The sequence below is a fragment of the Bombina bombina genome, chromosome 3, assembly GCF_027579735.1.
Source record: "Bombina bombina isolate aBomBom1 chromosome 3, aBomBom1.pri, whole genome shotgun sequence".
Taxonomy (NCBI): Eukaryota; Metazoa; Chordata; class Amphibia; order Anura; family Bombinatoridae; genus Bombina; species Bombina bombina.
Window position 1 is genome coordinate 1,025,446,390 of NC_069501.1, and position 16,291 is coordinate 1,025,462,680.

A 16,291-nucleotide genomic window follows, 5' to 3' on the forward strand; every position below is an offset into this window, starting at 1 on the left:
CATTCCGATTCACAAGAATCATCATCAGTTCCTGAGGTTTGCCTTTCTAGACAGGCATTACCAATTTGTAGCTCTTCCATTCGGGTTGGCTACAGCCCCAAGAATTTTTTCAAAGGTTCTGGGCTCACTTCTGGCGGTCCTAAGACCGCAAGGCATAGCGGTGGCTCCTTACCTGGACGACATCCTGATAAAGGCGTCAAGCTTTCAAATTGCCAAATCTCATACAGAGATAGTTCTGGCATTCCTGAGGTCGCATGGGTGGAAAGTGAACGAAGAAAAGAGTTCTCTAACTCCTCTCACAAGGGTTTCCTTCCTAGGGACTCTTAATAGATTCTGTAGAAATGAAAATTTACCTGACGGAGTCCAGGTTATCAAAACTTCTAAATGCTTGCCGTGTTCTTCACTCCATTCCGCGCCCCACGGTGGCTCAGTGCATGGAAGTAATCGGCTTAATGGTAGCGGCGATGGACATAGTGCCATTCGCGCGCCTGCATCTCAGACCGCTGCAATTATGCATGCTCAGTCAGTGGAATGGGGATTACACAGATTTGTCCCCTCTACTAAATCTGGATCAGGAAACCAGAGATTCTCTTCTCTGGTGGTTATCTCGGGCCCATCTGTCCAAGGGTATGACCTTTCGCAGACCAGATTGGACAATTGTAACAACAGATGCCAGCCTTCTAGGTTGGGGTGCATTCTGGAACTCCCTGAAGGCTCAGGGTTCATGGACTCAGGAGGAGAAACTCCTCCCAATAAATATTCTGGAGTTAAGAGCAATATTCAATGCTCTTCTGGCTTGGCCTCAGCTAGCAACACTGAGGTTCATCAGATTTCAGTCGGACAACATCACAACTGTGGCTTACATCAACCATCAAGGGGGAACCAGGAGTTCCCTAGCGATGTCAGAAGTCTCCAAGATAATTCGCTGGGCAGAGACTCACTCTTGCCACCTGTCAGCGATCCATATCCCAGGTGTAGAGAACTGGGAGGCGGATTTTCTAAGTCGTCAGACTTTTCATCCAGGGGAATGGGAACTCCATCCGGAGGTGTTTGCTCAATTGGTTCTCCGTTGGGGCAAACCAGAATTGGATCTCATGGCGTCTCGCCACAACGCCAAGCTTCCTTGTTACAGATCCAGGTCCAGGGACCCAGAAGCGGCACTGATAGATGCTCTAGCAGCGCCTTGGTTCTTCAACCTGGCTTATGTGTTTCCACCGTTTCCTCTGCTCCCTTGTCTGATTGCCAAAATCAAACAGGAGAGAGCATCGGTGATATTGATAGCGCCTGCGTGGCCACGCAGGACCTGGTATGCAGACCTAGTGGACATGTCATCCTTTCCACCATGGACTCTGCCTCTGAGACAAGACCTTCTAATACAAGGTCCTTTCAATCATCCGAATCTTCTTTCTCTGAGACTGACTGCATGGAGATTGAACGCTTGATCCTATCAAAGCGTGGCTTCTCCGAGTCAGTAATTGATACCTTAATACAGGCACGAAAGCCTGTCACCAGGAGAATTTACCACAAGATATGGCGTAAATATCTTCATTGGTGTGAATCCAAGAATTACTCATGGAGTAGGGTTAGGATTCCTAGGATATTGTCCTTCCTCCAAGAGGGTTTGGACAAAGGATTATCAGATAGTTCTTTAAAGGGACAGATTTCTGCTCTGTCTATTCTTTTACACAAGCGTCTGGCAGAAGTTCCAGACGTTCAGGCATTTTGTCAGGCTTTAGTTAGAATTAAGCCTGTGTTTAAACCTGTTGCTCCTCCATGGAGCTTAAACTTGGTTCTTAAAGTTCTTCATTCTATTGATATCAAACTTCTTTCATGGAAAGTTCTTTTTCTGATGGCTATTTCCTCGGCTCGAAGAGTCTCGGAGTTATCTGCCTTACATTGTGATTCTCCTTATCTGATCTTTCATTCAGATAAAGTTGTTCTGCGTACAAAACCTGGGTTTTTACCTAAGGTGGTTTCTAACAAGAATATCAATCAAGAGATTGTTGTTCCATCATTATGTCCTAATCCTTCTTCAAAGAAGGAACGTCTTTTGCATAATCTAGACGTAGTCCGTGCCTTGAAGTTTTACTTACAAGCTACTAAAGATTTTCGCCAAACATCTAACCTGTTTGTTGTTTACTCTGGACAGAGGAGAGGTCAGAAGGCCTTGGCAACCTCTCTTTCTTTTTGGCTTCGGAGTATAATCCATTTAGCCTAGGAGACTGCTGGACAGCAGCCTCCTGAAAGGATTACAGCTCATTCTACTAGAGCTGTGGCTTCCACCTGGGCCTTTAAAAATGAGGCCTCTGTTGAACAGATTTGCAAGGCTGCAACTTGGTCTTCGCTTCATACCTTTTCCAAATTTTACAAATTTGATACTTTTGCTTCTTCGGAGGCTGTTTTTGGGAGAAAGGTTCTACAGGCAGTGGTTCCTTCCGTTTAAGTTCCTGCCTTGTCCCTCCCATCATCCGTGTACTTTAGCTTTGGTATTGGTATCCCACAAGTAATGGATGATCCGTGGACTGGATACACTTAACAAGAGAAAACATAATTTATGCTTACCTGATAAATGTATTTCTCTTGTAGTGTATCCAGTCCACGGCCCGCCCTGTCCTTTTCAGGCAGGTCTAAATTTTAATTAAACTACAGTCACCACTGCACCCTATGGTTTCTCCTTTCTCGGCTTGTTTCGGTCGAATGACTGGATATGGCAGTGAGGGGAGGAGCTATATAGCAGCTCTGCTGTGGGTGATCCTCTTGCAACTTCCTGTTGGGAAGGAGAATATCCCACAAGTAATGGATGATCCGTGGACTGGATACACTACAAGAGAAATAAATTTATCAGATAAGCATAAATTATGTTTTTACCGCTGTGATTATCTTGTATCTTAGCCTCTGCAGACTACCCCCTTATTTTAGTTCTTTTGACAGACTTGCATTTTAGCCAATCAGAGCTGGCTCACTGGTACTCCACGTGCATGAGCACAGTGTTATCTATATGAAACACATGAACTAACACCCTCTAGTGGTGAAAAACTATCAAAATGCCCTGAGCTAAGAGGCATCCTTGAAGGGCTTAGAAATTAGCATATGAACCTCCTAGATTTAGCTTTCAACTAAGAATACCAAGAGAACAAAGCAAAATTGGTGATAGAAGTAAAATGGAAAATTGTTTAAGATTACATGCCCTATCTGAATAATGAAAGTTTGTTTTGGACTAGACTGTCCCTTTAAGTTCCCACGGGAACAGGGCCCAAAATTTCTCATGTATTTATTTATCAAATATTGTTAATATAATTTTTTTCTTATATCAATTTTCCCATGGACAACGCTGCAGAATATGTTGGTGCTTTATAAATATAGTATAATATGTTATGCTAACAATGTGCCAACCAGTAACAAACAGTTTAAAAAGTCCAGAGGAATGTGTGTACTGCTCTAAACAACCACTGTGTCATATGTAGTCAGGTCAGTCGATTACTGTGACATAAGTACCCTGCAAAATGCAACAATTTGGGCTCCAGTCTCTCTAAATAGCATGTAACAAGCCTAGTTTCCAACATTTCTAAAAAAAATCCAGGGATACTGGAGTATTGACGACCTACTGTTCAACTGCTCCGCCCACTCATTTTGCCAATTTGATAGTAATTATATAATTTAGACTTTTCCATATCTTATTATATAGATCACAGCACCAAGCCCTACTCCATCATATAACAATACCAGTCTCTGGGACACATTCTGGGCATAGGGTCATTGTGGAGGAGCTGGTTGAGTTTTTTCTTCTGATTTGTGGCAGTTTAAATATCGATCACTCAGAGAAGGTGCAGTGCAACCTCACTGGCAGCTCCTCCCCACTAACTTGTGTCACACAAGCTTCAGCTCAGCTGCCGCCCTCCAAATCTCCTGGAGGGAACATTTCCAGGGACAAAAATATCCAGGGACATACATCAAAATCCAGGGACTGTTGACAACTATGAACAAACAGTTTGCAGAGGTATTTTATAGCAAGATCAAGCAAAATAAATAATGAATACAGATTAAAGTGTTGTTTTGCTTTTGTATTTCATTAAAGTAGTTTAATTTCCCTTTAATTATCTTAAATGTTATTTCTCCAGCATTTATAACTCACCTCTTTCTTTGTAGGATCCACCCCCTCAGGCAGCTCATCTGTCTGTTTCCATTGCAGCGCATCTAGGGGATAACATTGGTAGCTGTTGCTGGGTGTTGGGGTGCTAGGAGATAACCCATTCATATCCTAATAAAACAGATACAGGCTGCACATAAGTCAAAGTCATTTAAAATATTTGTAGTTTTTTAAAGTAATTTAATGTAATTAGACTGAGTAATAAATATTTGTAGTTTTTAAAGTAATTTAATGTAATTAGGCTGAGTAATAAATATTTGTAGTTTTTTAAAGTAATTTAATGTAATTAGGCTGAGTAATAATATATCTGAAAAAGCTAAACAGTTGTCTATGGAGCAACCATAACCCCCAGTGACAATTGGATTATGTTCTGATACATCACTTCTGGTGGAAAGCTTAAATGTTCAGCATTTTTGCTCATGAGACAGTCATCTTTGATACTAGCGAAAGAGCTAGCGAAATGCATCAGATTACAACAACCTTAGAGTTTATGTGTATATTATTGTTTTTTTTTTTACCTATACTGAATAATCTGGCCATTTAAAAAAATATAAAATACATCCTATCACAGGTTATTGACAAACTAAAGAATTTCAATAGATGCTCTCAGTAATTGTCCGACTGTGGTACTTGGTGTTATTACCTATTGTGTCCAAAACTAAAAGCAATACGGATTTGGTTGCTGTCAAAGGGGGATATTTATTAAAATGTGAAAGAAATATAAGAAGAAAAGCTATAATGCCCCATTATTAGAACAAGTTTAGCTACCAGATTTTATCTATGGAAGGACAAAGTTTGTAACTCTCTGTTTAATTTTGTCTTATGTATATCAGCTTCCGTGGAAAGATAAAAAATTCTTCCATGTTTGAAACAAGACATAACATTTTAAACAAGCTTCCAACTTACCTCTATTGTCAAATTACACTAAACTCAAATTTTTTATTTCATGATTCAGATAGAGCATGCAATTTTAACCAACTTTTTAATTTACTCCCATTGTCAATTTTTCTTTGTTCTCTTGCTATCTTATCTACACTTTAGCCCTCTGGGTAGAGAGAACAAATGACAGGCTGGACATAAAGACATGAGATATGTAAAGTATTAAAGTTCAATAAATAAAGACCCTCTTACCTGTGTCAGTTTGGTAATGGCTGCAGCGTTTCCCAGTTCTTTCTTCAGTTCTTCGTATGACTTTCCACCCTACGGAAACAGAATCATTTTAATAAAATACATTTGTCCTTTTAAATCATTGATGTTATGGGATGAACCACAAAGCTCCATTTATAGCATAACTAGATTTAAGCAAAGTGTTAGTTGCTGTGCACATAATTTACAAATCACAAACCTGTTATTAGGCTGAAAACTAGTGTCAGTCACAGCATTTGAATATAAAGAAATCCTCACTCAACTGATTTGAGTGTTCCTTATATCACTTAGATAAAGGGTTTTCAAAGTCTTGGGTGATGGGCCTCCCCTCTGAGGAAATTTACAAGACAGCATTTTATTTTTAATTTGGGGAATTTATATCTGATCCAGGGTTCACACACACCTCTCAGAGCTGATTCTGCTTAAAGTGAAGATAAAGTTAACCTAACTCGGTAACGGCATACTATAGATTTTGTAAAATTAGGCCTAGTTTAATTCATCTGTTTTTTTAAATATTATTATTTACTGCTGTTTATTACCTTTTAAACAGCCAACGCTAACCTTCGTTTCTCCGCCTGCCATTTTGTCAAAATGATTGACTGGCGAGTCGTATTCAATCCTCAAATGCTCGTTTCTCCCCCCCCCCCGGGGTGTTCAGCCCATTCTCTGCAACGTCACGAGTACGTTAAACCCAGAATAGCATAGTTGATTATACATGCTCGTTCATGAGACAGTAAAGTAATTCATTGAATACTATGTGTCATCAGCGATTGGCGCATGCGCAGTGTACATCAGCATCGGGAATGCACTTCTGGGCGACGTAGAGGGCGGGTGGGACCGCTCAAGATGTCACACACAGAGTAACACGGAAGTAGGGGTTGGGAGGAGTCAGCAGCGAAATGGTAGGGAATTAAAAATATATATATATTTTAAAAACAAGAGCTGTTATATAAGAAACAAGTTAGCGACTAAACTAAGATACTATTGCAAAATGCCTGGGTGTCTTCTATAACAGTTAACTTTACCTTCACTTTAATCAATAGTGCTTCACTCACATTTCAATTTGCATTCTTCTACTCCTGGGTTAAACATAAGTTACTGATAAAGACAACAAACTCAACACAGTGATTGAGTTACTTTTACCTTAATGCCATGACATGGCAAGGGTCATAATCGGTTCTTAAAAACCGTTCTATATTTTGCCAAAGTCAGCTGCTGCTTGTGATTTCCATTGGATAGGTTGAAGTATCAATTTTTCCACGCCTCCCCTTATATGGTCTAGTGCTCCCCTGGCGAGACCCGCCTTATACCACAGATCACTACTACCTAATTATTTCCCTGCTGTTTCTGTGTTTGAAGAAAGTATTACTATGCTTCTCATTTTTGTTAAGATACCTTTTGAGCAGCAGTTGGGCAGAGGATAATTAGTTAAGTGCATATGATAGGTAAAGAGATGGTTCACTGTCAGAATGGAGTTCTCCTTCATTTCTGATTGATTTTTTTGAGAGGGGAGTGCACAATCCTGATATTGAAGCCTCTCAATTTTGATTGGGTAATTGCTTATCTGGGGAATAATGCTATGAATAAGAGGAAATTCATAAATGGCATGTATGCTACTGAATAATAATGTGACAGTCTAAAATGAAATATGCTTAGTTTTGCTATAATTACTCTAAAATGTTCATAAACTAATGGAAACAAAATACACAATACAGTAAAAAAAACAATATTACTGTAAAATATTGGTGCTCACTCAATGTGATCAATTAAAATACAGGGAGTGCAGAATTATTAGGCAAGTTGTATTTTTGAGGATTAATTTTATTATTGAACAACAACCATGTTCTCAATGAACCCAAAAAACTCATTAATATCAAAGCTGAATAGTTTTGGAAGTAGTTTTTAGTTTGTTTTTAGTTATAGCTATTTTAGGGGGATATCTGTGTGTGCAGGTGACTATTACTGTGCATAATTATTAGGCAACTTAACAAAAAACAAATATATACCCATTTCAATTATTTATTTTTACCAGTGAAACCAATATAACATCTCAACATTCACAAATATACATTTCTGACATTCAAAAACAAAACAAAAACAAATCAGTGACCAATATAGCCACCTTTCTTTGCAAGGACACTCAAAAGCCTGCCATCCATGGATTCTGTCAGTGTTTTGATCTGTTCACCATCAACATTGCGTGCAGCAGCAACCACAGCCTCCCAGACACTGTTCAGAGAGGTGTACTGTTTTCCCTCCTTGTAAATATCACATTTGATGATGGACAGGTTCTCAATGGGGTTCAGATCAGGTGAACAAGGAGGCCATGTCATTAGATTTTCTTCTTTTATACCCTTTCTTGCCAGCCACGCTGTGGAGTACTTGGACGCGTGTGATGGAGCATTGTCCTGCATGAAAATCATGTTTTTCTTGAAGGATGCAGACTTCTTCCTGTACCACTGCTTGAAGAAGGTGTCTTCCAGAAACTGGCAGTAGGACTGGGAGTTGAGCTTGACTCCATCCTCAACCCGAAAAGGCCCCACAAGCTCATCTTTGATGATACCAGCCCAAACCAGTACTCCACATCCACCTTGCTGGCGTCTGAGTCGGACTGGAGCTCTCTGCCCTTTACCAATCCAGCCACGGGCCCATCCATCTGGCCCATCAAGACTCTCATTTCATCAGTCCATAAAACCTTAGAAAAATCAGTCTTGAGATATTTCTTGGCCCAGTATTGACGTTTCAGCTTGTGTGTCTTGTTCAGTGGTGGGCGTCTTTCAGCCTTTCTTACCTTGGCCATGTCTCTGAGTATTGCACATCTTGTGCTTTTGGGCACTCCAGTGATGTTGCAGCTCTGAAATATGGCCAAACTGGTGGCAAGTGGCATCTTGGCAGCTGCACGCTTGACTTTTCTCAGTTCATGGGCAGTTATTTTGCGCCTTGGTTTTTCCACACGCTTCTTGCGACCCTGTTGACTATTTTGAATGAAACGCTTGATTGTTCGATGATCACGCTTCAGAAGCTTTGCAATTTTAAGAGTGCTGCATCCCTCTGCAAGATATCTCACTATTTTTGACTTTTCTGAGCCTGTCAAGTCCTTCTTTTGACCCACTTTGCCAAAGGAAAGGAAGTTGCCTAATAATTATGCATACCTGATATAGGGTGTTGATGTCATTAGACCACACCCCTTCTCATTACAGAGATGCACATCACCTAATATGCTTAATTGGTAGTAGGCTTTCGAGCCTATACAGCTTGGAGTAAGACAACATGCATAAGAAGGATGATGTGGTCAAAATACTCATTTGCCTAATAATTCTGCACTCCCTGTAGATTGATTAAGGGATGGCCAAAAGAAACAGACAGTTAATATGGCTGAGAAACAAGTTGCTATTTTACTAATGTTTAGAATAAATCTGCTCTTATTTACACCCTTCTCTCCATATATTTGATTTTTTACTAAATTGGGATGTTCCTAATCCAGAAGTCCTTCTGTCCCTAATGCATTGGAAGTCTCTGGTGGAAGGAGGTGGCTGCTAGCCATTGGTTAGTTCAGCTAGGGAACTTCAATAAGCCAGCATGTTGTGATAGCATCTGCAGGTGCAGGTATCATTGCCTATCCTGTCATTTTCTGTGTGTCGATCCCAGGCCAGACACAATCCGGTAAAGATTGGTGGCTCAAACCCCTGCTTGACAATAATTATCGATGTCTCAGGGTCTCTTCCACCAGGATGTGTCTTAAGATACTCTACGGCAGTCACAGGTGCTTCCTTCTTCTCTGCCTCATTGCCTATCCTGTCATTTTCTGTGTGTGGTTACAGACAATGCTACACTATGAGGCACTTCCTATTCTATTCTGTCTTTGCAGTGATAAACTACTAGAAAATCTAGTAAAAGGATCAAGATTTTAACTCACACTCCATTTGTGTGGATCCCAGGCCAGAAACCATCCAGTAAAGATTGGTGGCTCAAACCCCTGTTTAACAATAATTATTGATGTCTCAGAGTCTCTGCCACCAGGATGTGTCTTAAGATACTCTACGGCAGTCACAGGTGCTTCCTTCTTCTCTACCTCATTGGCATCAGATCCAATCCACAGGAATATCTTTAAGAAAATGAATAGCACAGTGAATCCATGTTCTAGAAACTCATATATAAAAAATAATATATGTAATATGATACAATAAATGTAAAAATTGAACTAAAATGGTTTACTTATCTGAATGGTCTACTGACTGTAAATTTTAATAAATGACATAAAAGAATTTATAAACCAGTTTATTAGCATTTACAGTATGATCGGCCAGACTACAATTAACCTTTAAATTCTCAAATCAAAAAAATAACTCTCAACTCGTATCTATTTGTCCTGGTTACTCTTCTGGTTTTAGCATACTCCCAAACCATAAAATAAGATGCATCATCTTACCTGATCCCATGTGTCCAGAAGCATGACATCACTTGGATCAAGGTCATCTTGTGTGAAGTCTGTGACCTCAGTCATAATAAAGCGTCCGGTCTTGTTAGAGCATTCAAAAAGACGTGGCTGGAAATCGGATACCTCCTGCTGAAGTCTGAGAAAAAAGAAAATGCTCAACAAATAATGTTTTGTCTTCTCAAAGGGATCAATAATTTAATTTACATTAATAAAATAGCAGATGTGAGAGAAACAAAAAAATCAACATTAAACTTTTATGATTCCGATAGAGCAAGCAAGTTTAAAAACCTTTCCAATTTACTTCCATTATCAAATTTACTTAATTATTTTCATATGGTTTGTGGAAGAACATACCTAGGCCTCGGTCACAATCTATTGGCTGTGACTCATGCTTGTAATTATTAATGTAATCAGACCAACCTAATGCTTTTTTTTCTTTGGGTATTAATGCACTTTCTGTTTGTTCATTACAGGAGAATACTAACATTGTTCCCCCTACAGTGAAAAATGTTATCAAGGCTGCAGGTTCTGAGGCCCTGGCTGCTCTCCCTCCTTCAAACAAGCGTAAAAGGTCAGTTCAGATATTACCTTCTACAAGTTCTATGTGCCCTGAAAACAGGTATACTGTTATGTCTTCAGATGGTGAAGTATCCTCTGGTGATGAGGAATATTCACCTGAGGTTGAACCTGATATTTTCTCTCTTTTTGTTTAAAGTTGAACATATTCGTTCTCTTTTAAAGGAGGTCTTAGAAACTTTAGTATCTTTGACCCCTAAAGCAATTGATAATAAGCCTTGTATTGTTTACATTTTCAGACTGTTGTTAATCTCCCTGAGTTATTCCCTGTTCCTGGTGCTGTTTCTGACATTATTTCAAGAGAATGGTCTAAGCCAGGTAATTTAATTTACTCCTTCTGCAAGGTTTAAAAAAATTATATCCTTAAACCGCTGCTAATATTTATTTGTGGGAAACCGTTCCTAAGGTTGATGGGGCCATTTCTTTCATGTAATTAGCAAGAGTCCATGAGCTAGTGACGTATGGGATATACATTCCTACCAGGAGGGGCAAAGTTTCCCAAACCTTAAAATGCCTATAAATACACCCCTCACCACACCCACAATTCAGTTTTACAAACTTTGCCTCCCATGGAGGTAGTGAAGTAAGTTTGTGCTAGATTCTACGTTGATATGCGCTTTGCAGCAGGCTGGAGCCCGGTTTTCCTCTCAGAGTGCAGTGAATGTCAGAGGGATGTGAAGAGAGTATTGCCTATTTGAATTCAATGGTCTCCTTCTACGGGATCTATTTCATAGGTTCTCTGTTATCGGTCGTAGAGATTCATCTCTTACCTCCCTTTTCAGATAGACGATATACTCTTATATACCATTACCTCTACTGATTCTCGTTTCAGTACTGGTTTGGCTGTCTACTATATGTAGATGAGTGTCTTAGGGTAAGTAAGTCTTATTTTATTATGACACTCTAAGCTATGGTTGGGCACTTTCTATGTAAAGTTCTAAATATATGTCTTTAAACTTATATTTGCCATGATTCAGGATAATCAGTATTCCTTTAAAATCCAGACTGTCAGTTTCATTATTTGGGATAATGCATTTTAATTCAATTTTCAATTGATCTTTTTTCCCTGTGTGCTGTTAGGCTCGCGGGGGCAGAAAATGTTTATTTTTATTGCGTCATTCTTGGCGCGGACTTTTTTGGGGCAAAAATTTTGTCATTTCCGGCGCCGTAGTTGACGCCGGAAGTTGTATTCTGTTAAAACGTCATTTTTGACGCATGTGTATTCAGACATTTTTTTTGCGCCAAAAAATGTGGGCGTCGGTTCTGGCGTCAGAGGATGTGGAGTCATACTTGGCGCCAAATATATGGGCGTTGTATTTAGCGCCAATAATGTGGGCGTCATATATGGCGCCAAAAAATGTGGGCGTATTTTTTGTTTTACTTTTTTTCCTCACATTATTTAAACCTCACATTTTTATTGCTTCTGGTTTCTAGAAGCTTATTATTTTGCATTCTTTTCTCATTCCTGAAACTGTCATTTAAGGAATTTGATAATTTTGCTTTAAATATTGTTTTTTTCTATTACATATTGCAAGATTTCACTGTTCCTGTTTCAAAACAATCTAAGAGGATTCCTGTTGACTGAGTTCAGTCCTACCAAAGCTAAGTTCATTTATTTTAAATGTTATGAATGTTTATCTTTAGCTATGGTTTGTAATAAGTTATCATGATAAACTTTTACATGCAGAATCCATTAGTATTTATGCTTTATATATTGCCATTCTTTTTACATCTTATGTACAAGAAATATTTAGAAGATTTATAAGAAATATTTTTCTGATTCTATTTTAAAGGCTTTGTCCGACATCGTGCCTTCTAATAAAAAAATTTAGGTCCTTTTCAAACTTCTTTTTTAATTATTGAAGTTTCAAATGACCAACAACATACTGATTTATCCTTCTCTGATGATGTTTTTTCTCATTCAGAATTTTCTTCATCAGATATTGACACTAACAAATCTACTTTTTTTTTTTTTTTTTTAATTAAAGTACGTTTGTTCTTAGTTGAAACGGTGTTGATTATTTTGGATATTAAGGTAACTAGTTCTTTTTCAAGACTAGCTAACACTATTTCTGCTTATTTATTCTTCTGTGTTTTCAGAGGTTTTTTTCCAATTCCTCATACTAGGGAATGAAATAGGCTGAGAATTTTCTTTTATTCCTTCTTCAAAAGTTTTAAACTATATTCTTTGCTGGCAGTTAAATTCAATTTGGAGGGTTCTCCAATTTATTGGGGCTATCTCTACTCCTACTAATTATGCTATTGTTTCTATAGCAAAATAGTATTTATTTTTCTTTAGATGGTTGTATCTTATTTATGGAAAATTATTTAGTTTCAGGTACTTTTCTTTGACCTGTGATTTATTTGGATGATGTTGCAATTGCTCCATTTTTTCTGTTTACTTTAAGATCAAGTATCAGATTATGATTTATTTTAGCATTGTTAAAGGGACAAAATTTACTAGACTAGGTGCTGTTGCATTTGTCTTGTTGTTTTGCATTTATTGATTATGCAAGTCCAGTGTATTGACTGGTCCTTTAACTGGACTATCATGCTAATAATTTCATTTGTGTCTTCATTTTATTGAATATTTTCGCAAATGAGGTTTAATCTATGTCTTTAGCTGTTTTAGCTAGAAGAATTTTGTGATTTCTAAAAATCCATATTTCTTTTGTTCTAAGATAATCAATTATTTGTTTTATAATTGGATTCAATTCTTAACTGTTACTCTGGGCTTCAAGATTGAGTTCTAAGACTAAAACTTTAAACTTATACTAGTTTGGTTGTTCTTATTAAGGAACAAATTCCTGAATTCTTTCCCAAGTAACATGTTTTTAATAGGAAATTTTTCAGTTAGAAATCAGCTCCCTAAAATTGCGATGTACGTGCCGTATTCCAGCTTGGCTGGCAAGGGGCAGGTTAAGACTTTTTTGAAATTTATTTGGTTCTATTCGGTCCAAATTTCTTTGATTTTATTCCAGTAAGGCTAACACTTTCTTTAAGTGTGTTTCGGTACTATATATTTTGGGTACTGTTGAAGCATGGCTGATCACCCGTGGGGTTCAAGCGCTGCTCAGACCTGGAATCTTCTGGGGTATTTCTTCCAGTTCCATTTTTAGGAACTGGGTTTTGGAGTTTTATTCAAACTATTCTGCCTTTTTTTGGTCAGTGATAGTATTATTTGTTTTCATTAGATACAATAAATGCATATTTCCATTTTTCTGTTTTCATTCAGATTATTTTCTGAGGATGCGGAATCTCATATGATTCACTTTGTTCTTCCAGGACATAGTTAGAGGATCTTTTTTTCAAAAGCTCTTGATTCCTCACACAAGGGTCACCTTTTTTAGGTTTCCAGATAGTTTGTGTCACTGTCTTTGTCTCTATCAGACAAGGGACAATTTTATTGGGTTCCGTCTGTCGGTACCTTTAGTCTCTATTACTTCCTTCAGTTGCTATATATGCATAGAAGTTTTAGGTCTTATGGCCACAGCATTGGATTCAATTCCCTTTGCTCATTTTCAATAGAAAGAACCTTTCCAGTCTTTTATGCTGAATTATGGTGCAGGGATTCTAGGATTTCACATTTTAAAGCTTCGAATCCTAATATTTATCTCTCTTGATTTGGTGGTTAAGATCACCATCATTTAGTTCTACAGGTCTCTTCGTTTCTTTCAACCTGGACCATGATCTCTACAGATGTGAGTCTTTTTGGTTGGGAGGCTGTCTGAGGATCTCTGTCAGCACAAGGGGTTTGGAAATCTCAGGAGGCGAGATTACCATTTGATATTTTAGAACTCCGTGCTTTCTCCGAGTTTTTCAGTTAGTTTCTTTTTGAAGAAGAGACGTTTATTGTTTTTCAGTCAATATCACAACTATGGTGTATGTCAATCATCAGGGTAGGACTATCAGTCCTTAGGCTGTGACAGAAGTGTCTCGGATATTAGCTTGGGCTAAATCCAGCTCCTATCTAAATTCTCTGGTTCTTTTCCCAGGTATAGATATTTGGGAAGTGGATTATCTCTGTTAATCAAGCTTTACTTCCGGGAGAATGGTCTCTCTTACCCAGATATGTTTTTCAATTTTTCAGATGTGAGTATTTCTAGAAATAGATCTGTTGGCATCTCATCTGAATAAAGAATTTCCCAGTAGCCTATTCAGGTCCGGGGATCTTCAGGCGGAAGTAGTGTATGCATTGACATTTCTTTGGAATTATCTTTTTGCCTATTTCTTTCCGCCTCTAGTTCTTCTTCCAAAGTGATTTCCAAAATTCTTATGGCGTATTTGTTTGTTATGCTGGTGGCTCCAGCATGGCCTCTCAGGTTTTGGTATGCGGATCTCATTCGGATGGCCAGTTGCCAACCTTGGACACTTCCGTTTAAACCAGACCTTCTTTCTCAAGGCCCATTTTTTCCATCAGGATCTCAAATCATTAAATTTGAAGGGATGGAGATTGAACGCTTGATTTTTAGTCATAGAGGTTTCTCTGACTCATTGATTAATACTATGTTTCAGGCTCGTAAATCTGTCTCTAGAAAGATTTATTATTGAGTTTGTAAGACCTACTTTTCTTGGCATTCTTTTAAAATTCATAGAATTTTATTATTTTTTCAGGTTGGTTTGGATAAGGTTTTGTCTTCAGTTCTTTGTTAGAACAAATCTCTACTCTTTCTGTTCTTTTTTCACAGAAAGATTGCTAATCATCCTGATATTCATTGTTTTGTACAGGCTTTGGTCCGTATCAAGCCTGTCATTAATTCAATCTCTCCTCTTTGGAGTCTCAATTTGGTGCTGAGGGCTTTACAGGCTCCTCCGTTTGAAACTATGCATTCTCTGAACATTAAATTACTTTCTTAGAAAAGTATTGTTCCTTTTGGTTATTTCTTCTGCTAGAAGAGTTTGAGTTATCTGCTCTTTTTTGTGAACATCCTTTTCTGATTTTTCATCAGGATAAGGCAGTGTTACTTCCTGATATTCATCATTTTGTTCAGGTTTTGATTCGTATCAAACCTGTCATTAAGCCAATTTCTCCTCCTTGGAGTCTTAATTTGGTTCTGAAGGTTTTTCAGGCTCTTCTATTTTGAGCATATGATTGCTCTGGACATTAATTACTTTCATGGAAAGTATTGTTCCTTTTGGACATCTCTTCAGCTAGAACAGTTTTTGAATTATCTGTTCTTTCTTGTGAATCTCTTTTTTCTGATTTTTTTCATCAGGATAAGGTGGTTTTTGCTGTCCTCATTTCAATTCTTACCTAAAGTTGTAAATTCTAACAAACATTAGGGAGGAATTATTGTTTTCCTAAGACTTCTTTGGTGAGATTCTTACTTTCTTTGGATATGGTAAGAGTTTTTGAAATTCTATGTTGAAGCTATTCAGATTTCAGATAGACTTCAAGTCTATTTTTTATCTTTTCTGGTTTTAGGAAGGTCAAAAAGCTTCTGCCATTTATTTGGCATCTTGCTTAAACTTTTGATTCATCATGCTTATTAGAGTCGGGTGGATTCCCGCCTCGGAGGATTACGGCTCATTCTACTAGGTAAGTTTCTACTTCCTGGGCTTTTTAAGAATGAAGCTTCTGTTGATCAGATTTGCAAAGCAATGACTTGGTCTTCTTTGCATACTTTTACTATGTTCTACCATTTTGATGTTTTCTCTTCTTTAGAAGCAGTTTTGGTAGAATGGTACTTCAGGCAACTGTCTCAGTTTGATTCTTCTGCTTATAATTTCAGTTTTTTTCATTATAAAAATTTAAACTTTTTTGATTTGGGTAGTGGATTAATTTTTCAGCGGAATTGGCTGTCTTTATTTTAACCCTCCCTCTCTAGTGACTCTTGCATGGAAGTTCCACATCTTGGGTATTTATTATCCCATACGTCACTAGCTCATGGACTCTTGCTAATTACATGAAAGAAAACATAATTTATGTAAGAACTTACCTGATAAATTAATTTCTTTCATATTAGCAAGAGTCCATGAGGCCC

General features: G+C 38.0%; 1 protein-coding gene across 1 annotated transcript in view; it reads right to left on the reverse strand.

The window, feature by feature from the left end:
- The window catches only part of AVIL (advillin), a 220,141-nt gene that overhangs the window by 7,253 nt on the left and 196,597 nt on the right, over window positions 1-16,291 (reverse strand). Inside the window, exons 16-19 of the mRNA XM_053708212.1 lie at window positions 9,723-9,867; window positions 9,210-9,398; window positions 5,279-5,347; window positions 4,133-4,258 (exon numbers count right to left, since the gene is read on the reverse strand). Of these exons, the coding sequence (XP_053564187.1) occupies window positions 4,133-4,258; window positions 5,279-5,347; window positions 9,210-9,398; window positions 9,723-9,867 (529 nt within the window). The remainder of the gene's footprint in view (window positions 1-4,132; window positions 4,259-5,278; window positions 5,348-9,209; window positions 9,399-9,722; window positions 9,868-16,291) is intronic.